This window comes from Numida meleagris, chromosome 7 (genome assembly GCF_002078875.1).
Source record: "Numida meleagris isolate 19003 breed g44 Domestic line chromosome 7, NumMel1.0, whole genome shotgun sequence".
Taxonomy (NCBI): Eukaryota; Metazoa; Chordata; class Aves; order Galliformes; family Numididae; genus Numida; species Numida meleagris.
The window spans coordinates 6,650,692-6,669,215 of NC_034415.1; the positions used below are offsets into that span (position 1 = coordinate 6,650,692).

The 18,524-nt window shown below is 43.8% G+C and overlaps 1 protein-coding gene across 6 annotated transcripts; it reads right to left on the reverse strand.

Annotated features, from left to right (window-relative positions):
- Positions 317 to 17,706, reverse strand: TDRD5 (tudor domain containing 5). Of its 6 annotated transcripts, none has more exons than XM_021404646.1 (12): positions 17,629 to 17,706; positions 17,256 to 17,496; positions 15,905 to 16,303; positions 15,068 to 15,192; positions 11,979 to 12,199; positions 10,717 to 10,923; positions 9,172 to 9,238; positions 8,102 to 8,302; positions 6,873 to 7,085; positions 4,917 to 5,063; positions 2,887 to 3,100; positions 317 to 2,075 (listed from the first exon to the last, which is right to left on the reverse strand). In XM_021404646.1, exons 2-12 carry the CDS (start codon positions 17,485 to 17,487, stop codon positions 1,873 to 1,875), a joined length of 2,229 nt encoding a protein of 742 aa, XP_021260321.1. In that variant the 5' UTR covers positions 17,488 to 17,496; positions 17,629 to 17,706; the 3' UTR covers positions 317 to 1,872. The 6 variants fall into 6 exon arrangements, with proteins under 6 accessions (XP_021260321.1, XP_021260320.1, XP_021260322.1 ...); XM_021404645.1 differs by having other exon boundaries at positions 17,601 to 17,638; XM_021404647.1 differs by lacking the exon at positions 17,629 to 17,706 and having other exon boundaries at positions 4,917 to 5,060; positions 17,256 to 17,622.

Sequence of the window (18,524 nt, forward strand, 5' to 3'; positions counted from 1 at the left end):
CGTTACAGCCCATGCTATATGGGGAACAAGGATCCAGTATATCAAAATAAGACCAACCCCATCTTACTATCTTGGTGTTTGAAAGGACACAAAATGCTTTTTTTCTTTTTTTTTTTTCCCCCCAATTCTTCCTAGACCCCCAGATTGCCCTCTACTCAGGTCACAAAGATCCACATCCAATTTTCCCAGTGCTCTCATCCCAAAAAAAGCATCACGGTAACTGGTTTCCCACAGAAATGGGAACTCTCATCTACCCCGGGCCCGAGAAGCCTCTTTGTCACATCAATGAGAAGTAGAAAAAGAAAATTCTGCAAAGTTTTCCCTTTTGAGAACTTTTATTAGGTTGCAATGAGCAGAAAAACGACGACAAAAAACGCTCAAACCTAGCCAGCTCCATTGCCCACACAACTCTGATCAAGCACAAATGTTTCATCCATCTCCAAGCTAGAAGACAAACACTTTTGTTACAGCCTCACGGCCTTAACACAGGACCAGAAAGTCAGGCAACTTCTGACAATCCCTGTAGGGCTACAAAGCTGCTGCACAAAGCATAACCCCCGTAAGCTCTCAGCTTCTCTGCTTTCATCTCCTTTCATTAGCTTTCCGCCCAGCTGTTTCCTCACAACCATCCGTTTTTCTTTCTTGCTCTCTACAGTTTTACTCTCATCCACATCCAAAAATACAACTGAATGGTGAAATTCAAAGAAAATAGTCATTTCTCACCAGTGGTTCTCAGGGAAAACTCACATGTCTGAGCTGTAGAGAGCCCCACCCTGGGCCCTCAGTTGATTTCTAGAAAAGGAAGCCCTCACCAGCCCCAGAGTGAGATACCAGCACAGGCTGCCCAGGGAGGTGGTGGGGTCACTGTCCCTGGAGGTGCTCAAGCACTGACTGACACGGCCTAGAGCAGTCACAGGCACGGGCTGAGGGTTGGACTAGATGATCACAGAGGTCTTTCCAACTGTAATGATTCTATAACTTATTTTCCCCTCTATGATAAATGCTTTGTTTGCACACCACCAGCCCCGAGCCATGCTATGACCCATCCCACAGGACAGCACGCCATGCTGGACTGAAGGTGCTCTTACTTAACAGGAAAGCTGCAGATGCTTCTGGAAGCCAGGCAGACTCAGCATCTCTCCGTCTCCAGGCACCGTATGCAAAACATCACCTGTGCTAGATACCAGTTTTATTATTATTGCTCTTTGTTAAAGTTACTGAAGAAGAAGAGAGGCTACAGAGGCCTGTTAAAAGTAGCACTCATGACTGAACACATCAAGCTTCTCCTCTCCCTGTCTTCTTTATAGTCCTCGTTCAACATCTGTAAAATGGGATTCCTGAAGTTTCACATTTGTTGCCTAATCCATCCACAAATCAGTAAGTTTTTTTATTAAGGAAGGAGGACTCTTCCTGTGGGTTAGCAACTCTGAGCGGGACAGAGGCCTGGGCTGGCATACATCTCTCCTAACAGCAAGGACTGTGCAAGAGCACCTGCTGTATTTAGGAAAAAAAAAAAAAGAAAACCTAACCACCTCCTGCACACAAAAAGTTAAAACTGCACAGACACCGAGCAAGGGATGCGTTTCCACTTTTCCTCTCCTCAGGTTAGAAAACACTACACAACGTGACACTGATGTTCTTCTGAATCATTAAAGAGCAATAAAGCAGTACAACACCAGTACAAGAAAAAACAGTGTTTTCCTCAACTAAAAATAACATGCTACAGGCGCTGAGCACACCTGAGAAGATGTCACAAGTTTTTTTCCAAAGGATTAAGCGTTTTTTAATTAAAAAGAATAACAGCGCGGTAATATTTCACTGCTTCGTGGAGCCTTCCTCAGCAGCAGCTCCATCTGCTTCTCTCACCTCTTCTTACAGCTTCTTTCTCGAGCGTGGGAGCCAGTGGAAGTAGCCATGGGAAGTGGCTAAGCGTGCAGCAGTTGCCAACACTGCAGACAACGTGGTAGGAGGGACGTAGAGCTTCCAGGACATCTCTTGCTCAGACAGCACACTAGCACTGCTCTGGGCAAGTGCAAGATTCTCAGGAGGGTCTTTGTTCTTCATTTTCTCATCATCTGCATAAGGAGGGAGACAGAGAAGACCCACATGGTATCTCTTAAGAGTTTCAGCTTAAAGAGCAAAACCCATTTGCCTGGACTTGATCAAGTGACTGCGTGACTATTTCCTACTGCAAATTTACCGAATGAGCTTGAAAAAGGTGAAATCCAAGAGGTTCCCTCCCTCTCCTCTCAGCTCTCATCCCTATTTCCACCCGAGGTGGGAAGTTAGATGCAAAGCAAATAGCTTTCATCTTGATGGTTGTGGCCTCAACGCCAGAGAAACAGCAAACTGTTCCATTTCAGGAAAGAAACATGCACTACCTCAGGCAAACCACTTCACTCAGGCTTGTAAATTGAGCAACTTGCACATGGGGGCTGTAAATTATTTCATAACTTTGAAAACAGAAAAACAACATCCCCTCCCTCACGGACCTTTTATGGTTAAAAAAAAAAGTGCTTTTCAACCCTTACAGCTGGGAGGAGGAGACATGCTCGTTATGAAATGAACACAGGCTAACGTATGGAATGGAAAACACAAAAACCTAAAGCATTAAAAGAGTAGAAAGCCCAGGAACCACAAAAAAAAAAGCCCTAAGAGAAAAACACCTCAATCCATTCCACTTCACAAAGGTCAAAACAAAGCGCTGCATCCAGCCATTTCTTATCGTCACAGCTCATCCCACAGAAATACCAACAATTCCATCGGGTCTATCAAAGAAGCAGCACTAGTCCTAGGATACTTCACACTGACTGCAAGTCTCAAGGGATGGTTAGAGACCGCTCCGCTTTCCTCTACATGACATTTTACTGATAAATCTACTCGTACTGTTACGGTTTTCCAGCATAAATGGTGCTGCCATAAGCAGAAGAGAGGGATGTAGAACTTCACAAGTCTGGGCTTTGTTGGAAAATCCTTCTATCTTATTAGGGTTATCTTGGCTCGTTTCTGCTGGCTGCTTGGCATAGAGGAAGGAGAAGAAGTCTTCCAATGGCTTGAAGAAGATAGCAGGCCTTAAGGACTCTTCAAGAGGATGAGGTGTCTGCAATTATATTAAAACAAACAAACAATAAACCCTCGGGAGAGGGTGTAATTAGTGCATGCTCAGTTCATTAGCTGCCCTGATCTTCATGATCTCCCTCAGAGTTCATAAAGAACTGGACTGTCAGCAATAGGATTATTATTATTTTTAAGAATACTGGTTATTCACAACCCTGGCCAAAGGGCAGCTCTTCCTGCACAGTGAGCTGAGAAGAGTGACAGATTATTACAAGATACAAATTAGCATGTCTTAGCAAAGAATTAACAGCTGGCTCATCTCTCAGCAGCCCCACACAGAACAAGTGACAGCGATGACAGAGGGAGTTGCTGCAAGGGAGTGGGAACTGAGTCAGAGGAAGTTCCTCTGCATTTTTTGCCAAAAATACAAATTAAATTTAAGTTCCAGAGATGACCACCTACGTCTCAGTCAGAGACTGGGACTGAAGCCAGTGTTTTTATTTACTGATTCAGCATGAAGGGGAAAAAATAGTGAAGCTACAGGCAAGCAACGGTACAATTCATCTGCCCAACTGTAGCTGTTCAAAAATTAGGTGCCTGCTCTCTAAGCTTCTTCTGTTGTTGAGGCACCAGAAGAGAGGCACCCACCTTCAGAAGAGGTAAATCATCACCCAGAGGTGCACCGCCCACTGGTGAGAGAGCGTTCAGTCAATTAACCCAGAACAAAACAATTATTTTTACACAAGGCAATTGAGGAAGTTTAAGTTGGTCACTCACAATGGGATTGTGAGAAGCTCTTGAAGCAGCAAGGACAGCTACAGGACTGGGCAACTGCAGTATAGTGCTGGCAGGATAACAAGACAGAATAATTTGAATGACAAGCATGAGAGTCCAATTAACCAGCTACTCAGCTTGACACCACCAGCCCACTAGCAACTCTTGGCTAACAGGCAGTAAAAACTAGAGTGTTAGAATAAGAAAGAAAAGCAACATTAAAAGATAATTGTCTTCTTTGCCACTCACACTGTCCTTGCTGGGGGACTCAGTGTCAATGCCACTTCAAGACAAAGCAGGAACATTCACGGAGGAAGGGTGGACAATGGAAGTGTCTGTTAGTATTGGAAAAAGCTGGAATGCACACAATTCATAAAGAAGCTGCTCAGAGAAGATAAAAGAGACAGTATGCCCTAGAGTGCTGCGAGGGGCAGGAAATAAGTAAGGCACTATCTACACTTCCTCCTGATTCACACAACTAAGATCATCGCCACTAAAAGGAAAGCACGAACAATGAAAACTGGAAAGGAGGTGGAATACCACTTGGCAACGCTACAAGTACCAGTGTCTTCTGAGGGCAAGAGATGAAAAGGACACAGAGAAAGGAAATCTTTCTGTTTGTCATAACTAGCTGACTGGAGCACTTCTCCGTAGATGCCTATAGGCAGTACTTTTCATCCCATGGTCTTCCTTAACAGAAAAGGAAGTTGTCACTTCTTCTAAAGAGATTGCAGCCAGGGACAGACAACGTGCCCACGATCCAGCTAGGGAATTCCTATGCTTCTATACCCACATGGTTTCATACTTGCGTGGGAGTGCTTAAGTCAGCTCACAAGGAGTGAAGGTTTGATCCATGAAGGGCTGACACCGTCAGTCTTTTTTCCACAACACCTTGATGTGCTGGTGAAACACTAGTGCATTGTCAACAGCACCAGAAACAACAGCAAAGTAGTAAACGTACACCGCTGGGCCCATGCTAATAGCCAGTCATTTCATTGTTAGTAACTTAAAAAAAAAAAATTCGAAGTATCTACAATTTAAAACAGCCCAATCCCAGCAGCAGTGGCTGAGAAAAAAGCCCTTACCTTAACCACTGCCATAAGGTCAGTGCAAGTTCCATTTGTATCCTCCTGTGCAAATTCAGGGTCTTGGTCTGTCGTTCTGAGGTCATTTACTTTATCTGGAAGTGGCTGCACATCATCCCATTTCTCCTTTGTATACAGGTTCTGCTGCTAAGGAGACGGACAAAGCAAGAAAGGACACAAACAGCATGAAGAAATCAAGAGGCATTGGAGCAAATCTACTGAAGTGCAAGCTACTGAGCAATCAGGTGGTATTGCTCTGACAGATTAACAGAGAGAAATTTTTCCACCCCACTGAGAAATTTCAACATTTCTTTTTGAAGTTTTGGCGACTTTAAAGGACAGAAGGAACACAGAGGGAAAGAAACAGCACAAACAAGAAGTTCGTGTCACCCTAACTTCTTTCCACCACTGTAAAACTCTTGAATAAAATCGTACTTTTCAAGAATACTGCGCCCAGTTAATGCAGCCTTCTGAGAACCTCACCATGCAGAAGTGTCCCAGGGTAAGAGACCTGGTACAACAGCATCCACACATTTCATATTTAAGTGGGAATTGGGGGTGTGCGTGGCGGGGAAGCAGCAAGTTGTTAAGGCTGACAGAGCAAATCTAAGGTTTGACAACGTCAAGGGAGTTTCCCTGCACTGAAAGTAGTTACAAGGAAATGCTATCTGAGCAGTAACAAGTGGCATACTAGACACGCTTCCTTTTAACTCAAAACATTTTGAACCACTTTATAATAGTCACTGATGATCCTGTTAACGACGCACTAAAGATGACAAGGAATCATCTTGGGCAACTAACCAGAACAAGAGGGAAAAAAAATTGCAACAATTCTTACAGGAAGAGAGACCTAGAAGACCGCACCTTCTTGAAGAGGATTCTAATGAGACCCTTGAAATCAGACAGGACAAAACTTCAATGCCTTTACATTCTTCTAGCCTTCAAACTGACAGCTATAGCTGCATTTACACACACAGCTACAGTAAACTAGTTAGTGTACTATCCAGATTTTCCCATTAAAATGGAATGCAACATAACCTGCAAAAAACTATAAATGAAGACCATCGCTTCGGACTTTCAGTTCAGATGATATATTGAATTTTTGGCAGTGCAAGAGCATTAATAAGCATGATATACAGCTTATATAAAGGAGTTTCCCTGGCACAGACTCAGTCTGCTAAAACAAAATCTAGGTAAAGATTACAACTTACAAGGCTTGTGCACCAATTTCAGAGAATTGTTACGAAAAGAGCTCTGGAACAGGCCCACTAATGAGTAATTCAACAGCTGACATTTCCTTGAAAGGTGCTTTGGCCACTGTGGTAAATTGTGTTGAGGGGAAAAAAAAAAAAAAGAGAAACAGAAAACCAAATAAAGAAGTAAAGAAACATTCCTTACATTTCTCCTGGCACCATGCTAGACTGCACGCGAGACCTGGGTGTTACCACATGCTTTTTAACATGCTCTGAAAGCAAAGGTGTAAAACAGCATCCAGATCTGGATATCACTCACCTTTGGAGTATTTTCTGAATAAAACTGCAGCTGTGTACAACCCTGCAACAATCAGGATTGCCAACTGCCTCCTTTTAGAGCGAGCAAAATCCCTAATGCAAAGATACCACTAGCTCTTCTGGTGTTTTCCCACATTTGAATGACATTCCTAGTTTCCCCAGAGAAACAGGAGGAAAACAGGATGTGCAAAACAGGAATGCTTTGAGCCAAACTGATCTCAAGAATAAGGTACTGGTCTGAATTGTTAAAAGAAACAGTCTTATCTCTCTCCAGGACATTATGGTACATATGGGAGGTTAGAGGAACTGCTGAGCAGACAGACTTCAGACAAGCAGCCAGAGGTGTACTTATGGTCTGTGTGTAGTGGTGTTGGTTTTTTTTTTGGTCCTACTTCCGACCACTCTGAAAAAGTGCACGGAACTAAACCAATATATGTCTACCAACCTCTGGAGTTGATTCCGTTGAATCACGGTTATAACACAGCCAAATGCCCATCTGATTACACAGTTTATCCTCATCCAGTCTTGAGCTTGATGCTTCATTATCTGCACCTAGAGAATCCTGCTGCAAGCAGAGGTCTGGCTCCACCAGTTCAGCACTCTCCTGCTTTGCACCAGGCTGAACGTACAAGGCTGAAGGATTCAATTCCTTGAACCCCTAGTAACAAACAAACAAACGACATGCAACACACAGCACAGCTGAGAAAGCCAATTTGTAAATACCACCAATATCAGAAACTAAAAAAATGCACTCCAGGCAGTAAAGCTTGAATTCCTGCTGAGATATAAAATCCCAGCAGCCCTTTTCTAATGGCTTTCAGACCCACACAGCTCTTATCAAAACAGAGCTGGGACATTGAGATAATGATACAAACTGGCCTAACTCCCTGGTTTATATTGCAATGTCTGTCCTAGGTAGAGCATTCAATCCACCACTTTTACCATGTCCAACATTGCACATTTCACTGGCAAAGTAAGACATTTTTAATCAAGACCATTTCCGTAATTCAGTTTGTGAATGGCATAACCAATCTTCAATGATGAGAGCAGAGAAAGACAAATTATTTAACTAGCTTGCTCCTCACTCAATGTCGCAGCCACCACATGCTTTAAACGAGACACTAGTATTTCATCAACTTCCTCTCATTAGTTGTTTGCATCAGAAGTTCTCCTACATTCCGACTAGCAGACCTGGGTGGAATTAGCAGTGGGTGGGCAAGGAACTAACACACATCTTAGCTTCTCGATGCCACTGCAGCCTGGCCTTTAGCTCAAAACATCTATAGCTATTTGTAAGTAATATAGAAAAAAATCAGAAAGCATTTGTCAGCTCCAGATGACTGCAGTGCCAATAAGCTCGTGAACGTCACTACAAATACAAGTCATCTAGCAGTGGACTGGAAAATTTTCAGGACAGGATGAAAATAATTTTTTTTTTTTTAAAAGCAGAATGTCTCTGTAGTGTCAATTCCACCATATCCAAAAAGAAAGTGGTCACCACAGAGTTAAGAACTGTGGCATGCAGTCACAAACAGCTAAGTTACAAGAAGGCAGAGAATACCAGTTTTGATCTTCACAGATCTGCCTGCTCTAAACTAAAGATCTTCCCATTACAGGCACCCAATGGATCCCACCCCTGCCCTTTCTCACAGTAGCACACCCCTCCCTCCTGACCTGGGAAGCTATGTTCTCTTTGCAGATGTCAGCATATCCTTTATCCCTCAAGACAGAGTGTATGTAGACATCTTCCTCAGAGGATGTGTCGCACAGAAAGAGATGCAAAACGTCATTCACATATTCATCCACGATGCCCACAAGTACCTTCGAGTAACACAGCTCCTGGAACTGCTGAGTTGCTTCACTGGTCCACATACCCTCAAGAAGAAACAAGAATATGAAGTTACTATAAACTGACCAGAATCCATCACCTGAGACTTTCCCTTGAGAGCAAACATCAAAAAGGCAATTAAGCTAAGGCAGGCTAGAGACAAAAATGCAGGAAAATCAGGCATACTTCCCAGAACTGAACTAAATCAAATTACCCCAAAACTTGCAAAGCTAGTTACACTGGGAATGCCTTTTCATCACAAGTATCTATTTTATCATATCTTTGGGGGGGAAGGAGCTGAATTCCTGGAACAATGAGATTACAAAAGTGTAAGAAGTTTTTACAAAGCTGCTAAGCCTCATAGCAATGAAATAGATGGATCTTTTGCCCTCAAGAAGCAGAGGAAAGGTGTTTTTTTTAAAGAATGTTTTTAAAAACACAGAAGTTTGAACTGTGCTCCCACACTCTCCATTGGAAAGACTGTGTTTCTCAGAATTCTTGACCGTGAGATTTCTCAGGACAGGCTGACCTCTAACTCTTTGGCTTTTTTTGATTGCACCAAACTCACTTAAAAGCTTGGCCACAGAAAATTTTAAAACAGCTGAATCTACTAGGGTTTTAGAAGGAGAACTACTGAAAGGGGAAAGAAACGCTTGCTCATTTGCTTAACAGTAGTTACCTGTTTCTGAAACAATATAAGCAAGAATACTACAAGCATAAAGAAGAAACAATGGAAGGGTGATCACTTGCACAGAAGCAGTCGCATGCCACCAAATATAACAGTAACAATTCTGCTGTAAACATCAGAAGGACCTGAATAACTCCAAATACTTGTCCTTATCTGGAGAAAAAGCCAATCTCTACTTGACAGTTCTCACATATATGTCAGTAAACAAAACTGCATATGAACACACACCTCTGTGGGCTTCACCCATGCCAAGGAACACGGGATGGCCTGAGCTGGGAGCTTCAAGTAGCACCATCTGCAATATAAAGCAAAGTCATGACCGTTAGAGCAAACACAGAGCAAAAACAGTCAGATGAACAGAACTTATTCCTCTTTTGGGTTTTCAAATCAACTTAGAAATAAAGAGTTCAGTACTGGATTTTATATGTACGGTTAAAACCCAACAGTAACTTTGGAAAACACTTCATATCCAGGGAATGGGCACAGTAGGAACAGCAGTAACAACTGGTCTCTTATGCGTTCCCTCACCCAAGCATCCTTCCATCATAAACTCTTATGATTACAAAGTTATGGACAGAGAACAATGACTTATGAACCAATGAATGCCAATGGTCAGGCATTCAGCCCTTAAATGAGGCCTAATAGGGGTGGAGCCTGGCTCCAATCACACAGTGAATTGCCTTCACCTGTGCTCCCAGGGCTGACCTGGTTTTTCCTCCAGGTGCTCAATCAGCAGTTCAGGCCATGACTCAGCAGTTCCCATACAACAACTAATCCTGGAAACCTCATTTTCAGGCAAATGAAGAACAAACTGAACAGGGGAATTCAGCATGGATTCAGAAGGGGAAGTCATAATTGAACAAATGTGAATATTTTCTTGGATTAAATGGCTGCCATAGGTATAAATGGAAGTGTAAACGGTCAGGAATCAGAGAGCAAGCTTTTAACATGACTTGTGTAAACTCTTCATATAAAGGCTGATGAATTATGACCTTGAAAACACACAGGGAGGTGGACTGAAAAACCTGACTGAACACCTGGGCCTTGAGAATGGTCAGCAGCAGCACAAAATCTAGCTGGAGGCACAGCACTAGCAGTGCAGCCCAGGAGTCAATACTGGGTGCAATACTGTTCAACATCTTTGTTAATGACCTGGACGATGGGGCAGCTCAGTAAGTTTGCAGATGACAAAACAGGCAGGAGTTACTGAGAGGTGAGAAGGTCATGCTGCCATCCAGAGGGATGTCAACAGGCTGGAGAAAGGGGCTGATGGGAACCTTGAGAAGCTCAACAAGGAGAAACATAAAGTCCCGCACATGGGAGGAACAACCTCAGCTGAAATGCAGCTTGGAAGAAAAGGCATTCTGGGTTTTGGTGGACACTAGTGGAGAGAGTCCAGAAAAGGAGCACTAAGATAACAAAGGGACTGGAGCATCTCTTCTATGAGGAAAGGCTCAGCGAGCTGGGACTTTTCAGCCTAGAGAAGGCTCACGAGGGAGCTCACCAAGACAAAAGGCAACAGGCACAAAGTGAAATACCTAAACAAAAGGAAAAGCTTTTTTTCTTCTTACTGCGAGACTGGCTGAGCACTGGAACAGTTTCCCTAGGAAGAATAGTCTCCACCCTCAGAGATACACAAAAGCTTTCTGAAAGCCTGCGCAACTTGCTCAAGCTAACCCTGTTAGAACACGGGGTTTGGACTGGATGAACTCCAGAAGCCCCTTCCAACCTCAGCCATTCAGTGATTCTGTCAATCATGTGTAATTTACTTACTTGAGGAATCTCAGCCAAGACTTTTGGACAATGCCTACGTTCCCATAATCTGGGTAGAACACCTCCACGTCTTGGTCATTGATCACACGGCGGATGATAGCCCGGTACCACCATTGCAAGAACATCACACAGCAAAGCTGTCCAGGCTGTACCGAAGACTCAGGCATGATGTAACGATCAGATACAAGTTTATTGGAATAACAGCATCTGCAAAACATTGTAATGAAAGAGTGTGCTTGGTAGGATGCAAAAGATGAGCACAAAAATACAGAGGACTTCAGCAGAATCCTGATTTCTCAAAGTCCCAAAGATACAAATGTTCAGAAGATGTTTAAATGGATGCTTTACATCATTGCTCTGCTGAACGTAAACTGAAATGACAAGAAATGCAAACCTAAATTTCAACGTTTGAATGCTCTCCCTGGGGTCCAATTAAAAAGAGAATTCTGTAGAGGCTAAATACAGTCATTCTAGTCATTAACTTTTAACATTATCTGGATATATCACTATTTTTTGTAAGTAAGATTTTGGAGTATTGGCTCCACATTATTTGTAGTATATCTGTCCGCAGAATCTATAACTCCACTTGCATGTGCCCTGCAGATATCAGGTGCTTCCTCAACACACAATTAACAGCAATTATAGAACTGCTGTGCCGAGACAGGATCTCAAATGCACAATGTAACTGTGACAGAGTCACTGATGAGGCTTTGCTTGCTCTGAAATAAACACAGGTTGCTCCGAAAGTAATGCCTCCTATTTATTTTCACAGTAACCACGACGACACACAACATCACCACTACAGCATCCGCCTCTGTCACTGTGAGCAGACATCATCAATCCGGAGGCATTACTTTCAAACCAGGCCTTGTACACCATGGCAAATGCATATTACCTGTTGCTTTTTGACAAGTGTTGGAGATGGAAGTAAAAATCTTAACTAAGCCCATTAATAACAGTAACACAGAGAAAAAAAGAGGTGCAAAGGAAGACAAAAGTTCCCCCTCTGGAACCTCTCAATTCTTTTAGAAGTTTAGAACTGATTAGGACACAGCCAAGCAACTGTGAATTGGTATTTATCATACTTTTTGCCTGCTAATTAAAAGGAATGGATAAGCATTATGAACATGTGTTTCAGACAGCACAGACATCTCCATTTCAAGTTATGAAACCAGCTGCAACCTAACTATCAAGCTAGGTGTCCTGTTCTCTCAGCACAAACACAACAGACAATAGTACCTATCAGCACAGAACACTCTCACCTCATCTCAATCATCAGATCCCACAGTTTATCAGATGTTTCCGCGCTGCAGACGTGGATGTAGAACTCGCTAGGAGAGACAATTAAATTCACAGTTACTCCCACCATGCACCTTCTCTCCAGTGGAGGTAAACTGCAAAGTTTTCTGTCCTGAACAGCATCTGGAGGGATTTCTGGAGTCACCATCATTTGGAGCAGCTCAGGCTGGACAAAATCTTGAGGCTACAAAGAGATAAGAAGGAAGTTGTACTCATCTCTCTTCACTCATTGAGCATACATGAATAGCAGTTCCAGTTAGGTTAAAAAAAAAAGTCTGCTTTCCTTGGAACCTATGAATTACTGAATATCAGCAAATCCCACCAGTTGTAAACCAGGTTTGCACAACTTTCCCTGTGTTGGGAGCATTCATTCTCTCTTCCTTCATTCTTCCCTACAGCGAGAAATCAGTAAATAACAGTAGTGTAACAACAATACTTTGCATTCCCACAAGGAATAAGGAAAAGGAGCTGGAGTCATGTCCTGTATTTAGACAAAAACAGATAACAGCTATTGCTAAAATAATTTTTTATTTTAGTTTGTTGTATTTTACCCAAAAGATGTTATTTTCTACGCTCTGTGATCATGAAAGAGTATGCAGCTGAACCAGGAAAACTATCTGAAAATGATTCAGGTGACATTTTCACACTAGAGCTATTTCCCAAGGATAAAAACAAATAAAGCCTACAGATTCTGTTCTTTCCTCCCTCTGGGGAGATCTGTCTGTGAATGGCTAGTGCAGCTTACAATTTTTGGATAATTCTTTAACTGGATAAAATTACTCACTGGAACTAGGGTGGAGGAGAACCTTAATCATACACAAGCTACTTTCACTGCCTCGGGAGCTTTCTTCTGTGGCAACGAACAGTATTCATGAACTGAACATGATCAGAAGTCAAAATGATTTCATTTTGACCCATAATGAACAGGCTACAAGTTAACACTGCATTTCACGTCAAGTAACATATGGGAAATGTCTTCCAGCACACATACCATCACTTCTCTGGCTAATCCAACTGCAAGCAACACTTTTTGCAACACTAGCTCTTTTAAACATTTTTTCAAGAAGCAGATTAGTCTCTCCTTCTACAGACTGAGCAAGAGCTACTGCCCTTGAACCGAGTTAAATTTTTGAGTGAAACACAGAGTTTGATCATTTAAAAATGTTAACTCACTAAAGAACAGCTGAGGAAATTCCTGCCTGAGCAGCAGCAGCAGCTCAAAGAAAAAGAAAAATCCATGTCATGGAAATCCTTTAAGAAGTGCCTGCAAACAGTGGCATTTCTGAGGGACAGGTTTGCTCCCCTGAACGCTGCTTCATATCACCCTGTTAAGGGCATACGCTTCCTTATAACCTAGTTTACACGCTGGCAGTGACAACAGACATTTTCATGAGACATAGAAAACACATACTTGTAAATATGTTTGCAAATCAAAGCAACAAAACAATAACAAGAGAAAACAACAAAACACTAAAAATGACGCTTGCAATATATAATATATGGCCTGCAAAACTGGCTAATCCTTGCCTTAAGATGGACGGGCAGCTGCCACAGTGGTGCTAATGACCCTTCCTTCCACTGAGGGTGAGAAAAGCCGCTGAGATCAGCAGTACAATACACCTCCCCTTCTCAGGGCCAAGTGGATTGACTAAACTCGTGTTTCTCCCTCATTTGTCCCTTACATTATTAGTTTCCCTCCCATTAGTAGTTTCTCGTGACAGGCTACCCAGATACCTTATAGCAGGGCAGGGATCAGGTCACTTCTTTCCCCTCTACCTTGCAGCATCCTGATGAACAAGCGTACACTGCATATCCCACATTCCAACTAGCTCTCCTCCCCTTTCTGGCTCTTTTAAAACAGAACAGCAAGCTTAATGAACTTGTATTCCTCATGAGGAATACAAGCTGAACAAACACCTTTAATGACCTGAGCAAGATAAGCCTTTAGGCACGTTCCCACTGATATGAAAGCACAAAAAGCTTACTGACGTCAGGGTTACCACAGTCCTCTTTTTTTTTTTTTTTAACCCTTCACACTCAACAGGCAGACTTCACTTGACTTAAGGAGAATTTAAGGAGAATTTCTGGCTGCTTTATCACACCCATCTGAAACTTCTTTACAAGCTCAAGGCTGACTGCCAGACAGTGTGTTTTAGGAATGTTTAGTCCAACTCAGTCATAGGCTTCCAAATTAATTGCATGAAACACCACAGTCAGGAAGAATTCCTGGGACTCTTCTCCTGCATTCCCATTTTCAGGTTGCATACAGCCACTCGGCAAGCTTGGCAGAAAGAATTACAGTAGGAAGATTTTCTGGAATAAAGGAAGGCAGGAACAAAGAGAGGGAAAAAACAGAGGTGACAAACAAATTCACCTAACCTAGTTTGGCAATTTAGGGCCTCTGAACTGCTCCTCTCCATCTCCTTCTGGAAATACACTGTCAAACAAATTCAAAACTCTCAAAGTCTAATAAGGATGACTAGGTATACCCACAACTTTAGATAGCGAACGAAGTCTTACTGGTTTCCTTTGGTAAAAGGAAAAAAAAAAAAGACAATTATTTTTGTGCCCCAGCTGACCACATTATTTAGTCACCAAAGAGAAACTGTAGGAATCAAAGTCCCCACAAGAATCATCCCCCAGCTTTGCCTTACTGCCTGAACGGACTGAACAAAACACAAACTCCACCTACCACAGCCGAGGAAATTCCACAGACCTGATCTTCAGATTACTAAAATGTAATAACAAATAAATACACAGAAGGGTATTACAACTATCAGGGAACAAGATGATGCTTAACTGACCTTGGATGGTTGTTAACACAGATCAGAAGAGCAGAAAGAGAGAAGAGAAAGACCTAGATTTGGATGGCATACGAAGCTGTATACCAGCCTGGAGTCTTGTCATGTACAGACTAATCTAAAACAGGTACTAAAATTTTTGGAAGCAGCAGTGCATTAACACAACCTCCACAGTAACACAAGTAAGAAAAGAGACTCCATTCTGGGATTAAGCCACGAAGAAGCTGCAGATCACTCGTCCAGCTACTTACTTGTTTCAGGCCATCACTCAGATCTACTGCTTGTGCATTCACTGCTTCTGACTTCTCTTCTGCTGCCTGATGGAAGATCTCTGTCTCACAGGTGGGTTCCAAAGGAGGCAGCTCAGGCGTGAGTACTACAAAGACAGTAACTTGGCTGTTATTCTTTCTTGGACTGATGCAGAGTTACATATTAAACAGAAAGGGAAAAGGGAAAACACCTGAAAAATGAAAGCACTGGTAGCATTTTTCCGATCTCTTGTAGCATTCAGTCACCACATTCACAAACTTTTGCTAGAGAGGCATCCTTCATAAATGAATTCTACCCAGACAAGTCAGGAACTTTGCAGGTACTGAATGCGATTTTCTGCCATAGCTGTTATGGGAACACTGAGAACACCTGCAGTTTCTTCTGTGGAAGATTACAGCTTAATCTTTCAGACTAGTATTACTAAATTTCCAGTCTCAAGAAGTGCACTGGAAGGGCTCTAGCAGCCTGTGGAGCAGACATTCAGGAGATCCTTCTACCTTTGCTATCTGCTGCCTGCAACAATTAGCATTCCTAGTCCTGCACACATGTTCAGGAAGCCCATATTTGGAAGGCAGATCCTTTCTGTCACCTGCCACCAAAAACCAATGGTAACTTGCAGAAAACCTCCAGTTAAGCTTTCCACTAGAGACAACTCGTTATAACTACTTCTGCAGCACCACACAGACCTTCCATATTATATCACAAGGGAACAGGGACTATTACACATCTGAAAACACAACATCTACCAGAAACACAGCTGCTTGTCCATAGTGCTTAGGAGACATACATTCTTGCAGTTAACTAACACACAACCTCACCTTGTAGCATCTTTTCCTGCTCTATCTCACTCGATGAGTTCTTCTTCAGGGTTATCAAGGAACCTCCTCTTGTCTGCTTAACCGTAATTATATCAGACACACTTTCAAAGACTTCAGATATGGAGAAAAATCCATACTGCGTGTACTGGAATGTCCGCTTGAAGCGTTTGTAGTATGCATTGTTGAAGTCCAAGAGCAGAAGTGGTGAGGAACTCAAGAGATCCTGCAGCTCCCTCTTTACTGCTGCTGGCAGGACAGGAGTCTTGCCCTTTGGAGGCAAACCTTGCTGATTCTGAGAGGAAAAAGCTCTTTCCTTCCTAGCAGCACTCCGTGTTTTACCACTTGATTTTTGTCTGGAAATCAGTTCGGAAATATCTTTGGTGGTCTCATCGACAACAGCTACAAAAGGAAAAAAAAATATTACCTATTTATTAGCTATTAGAACCATTGGAACAGTAAACCATTAAAAGCTCTACGTAGGCAAAGCTGTTCTTTCCAATCTTCCCATCTCACTTTTTAGACAGGTGTCTCTTCTAAAAGCAATCCCACTAAAACTATGTCTGGATTTTAGGATGGCAAATGTTTTCCCTTTGCTAAATGGATGGAACCAAATTTAACAGCTAATCTGTGCCCTCCTCGCTATAAATCCAGACAGAAGGAAGGCTGGTCAAACACATACTGCATCACAAGAAGAAAGCGAGCTGCTGTGGGTTTTGTTGGGAAAAAGTAAACGGTTCACTGCTTCTCTCAGCCAGAATTACAGTAAAATCTCTACAGAGCTTAAGAGCACCAAGATGTTGATGGACTGAGTCTTTTCTGAAAGTGGCTACAAAAAAAAAAACCCACCACCAAAAACCACCAGAAGCCCAGCAACCACCTAAGCTTCACAAAACTAAAAGAAGCTGCCAACAACGCTCAAAAAAGGGCTGTGTTTGTGCACCTTTTCTCTAAGTTCACCCTCAATTCTAACACTCAGGCAAAAACAATAGCTCAGAATCACACCATAAGGTAGGTGTAGAGGACTTCTCTAGAGGTCGTCTGGTCCACGTGCACTCCAGTAGCTCCAAAACAAAACTGGTATTGATCTTCACTCATCTTTTTTACCCACTGCCTTTCTGTACTCTGCCACTTAGCCAGGCAACAGGAAATAGCTAAAATGGAAGGGAACCCTGGACCAGGAGCTTGTAAAGCATTTCAGGGAGCGCCAAAAATACCAGCACCAGCAAGAGCGGGGAGTAAGAGACAGCCTTTGGGTGGGCTCCACGCAACAGAGCCCTCACTTTAGGGCACCACTTCATCCCCACATATGGTTCCAAGCAATCCCTCCCTACCTGTGAGGAGAAAGCCTCACCTTTGAGGAGAATCCTGCCTTTACCATTGGGGCAGACCTGGACCACTCCTGGCATGCTGGCCACCAGCTCCATGGTGGAGCAGAAGCCCAGGTCACGCAGCGGCAGCGGCCTGCTGACCATGGCCAGGTACTCCTGCTCCAGCTGCGCCGGGGTGAGGCCATTCTTGGCAGCCAGCAGCTGCGACCTCACCTCCTTCTTCACCACCTCCATGAGCTGTGCCTGCTGCGACATATCTGCGCTCTAGGAGAGACAAAAGCAAGTAGAAAACATCTCACTACACGGCTGCGAAACGCTTTTTTACCACTTCACGACTGAAAGCTAGAAGAGCAGCAGGACACGCTCACCACCCCTGCCAGGTCCCGGCCTTGTTACCTCAGCCGCGACCACACCCCTCCAGTGCGACGGCGCCGCGCCGCGCCGCGCCCGCCCACACGAGGCCCTCACTGCGCCTGCGCGCTCCCTTCCCGCCCTTCCGTGGCGCGAGGATGGAGCTGCCTCCCCGGCTGAGGTGTGGCGGTGGGAGTTGCTCGCCTCGGCGGTTTGCTGTCCGTGCGCTGAGGCGGGTGGTGCTCCCGCTCCCCTTGCGGGCTCCTCCAGCAGCTGAGGGGACTCCCGCTGCCATGCCAGGAGGGCTGCCTGCTCTGTGGGACTGGCCCTCGGTTAGGCAGGGAGCTGCTCCCTCAGCGTTCACCTGGTAGAGCAGGTGTGTTTCCCGTCTGACAGGAGAAGTCAGACCCGCCGGCAAAGAGGTTTCTGTTTCTTGAAGGCAATATTTAAACCCAAATGCCAGCGTTACTCAAGGTGGCCCTGTGTATTTTTGTCCCATCTGAGAGGAGAACCTACAGTGGAGTGCCTTAAGTGTCATAAAGTGGGTTACAATAGCTGTTTTTCCTAGCTGTTTGAGCCGCCTACATTCATCACTTCCTCAGTGACTGGCTCTGGAAGGCATGCAGCACAGCAGAGCAGAGCAAACAGCAAGCTGGCACACCTGCTATCCCTGCTTCTAACATCCTGACTCTGGGCAGCCCAAAAGCCTGCAATAAAACAGGAATCTTTGAGGAAACAAGATCAGCACCTCCCTGGCCGGCCTCCCCACTCCCTACAGCAGCTCCTCCGCATGGCACATCTGCCAGAGGCCGAGTGGGAAACCCTGAGCTCAGCACTGCCCAGTGGCAGGGTTGTCACAGCTTTTATGTTTGAGCCTTGTTAGCGTGATTTCCAGTCAGGTATAGATTTCTTTCAGACAGTGACGCAGTGTGATCTGTAGC

Bases quoted from the DNA above. Each gene is read 5' to 3' on its own strand.
- TDRD5 (XM_021404646.1), bottom strand. From the start codon at position 17,487: ATGTCGCAGCAGGCACAGCTCATGGAGGTGGTGAAGAAGGAGGTGAGG. The intron at 10,924-11,978 runs GTGAGAGTGTTC...AATGTTTTGCAG, and splicing joins GATCTGATGATTGAGATGAG to ATGCTGTTATTCCAATAAAC. The intron at 7,086-8,101 runs GTCAGGAGGGAG...GTTTGTTACTAG, and splicing joins AAGAGAACATAGCTTCCCAG to GGGTTCAAGGAATTGAATCC.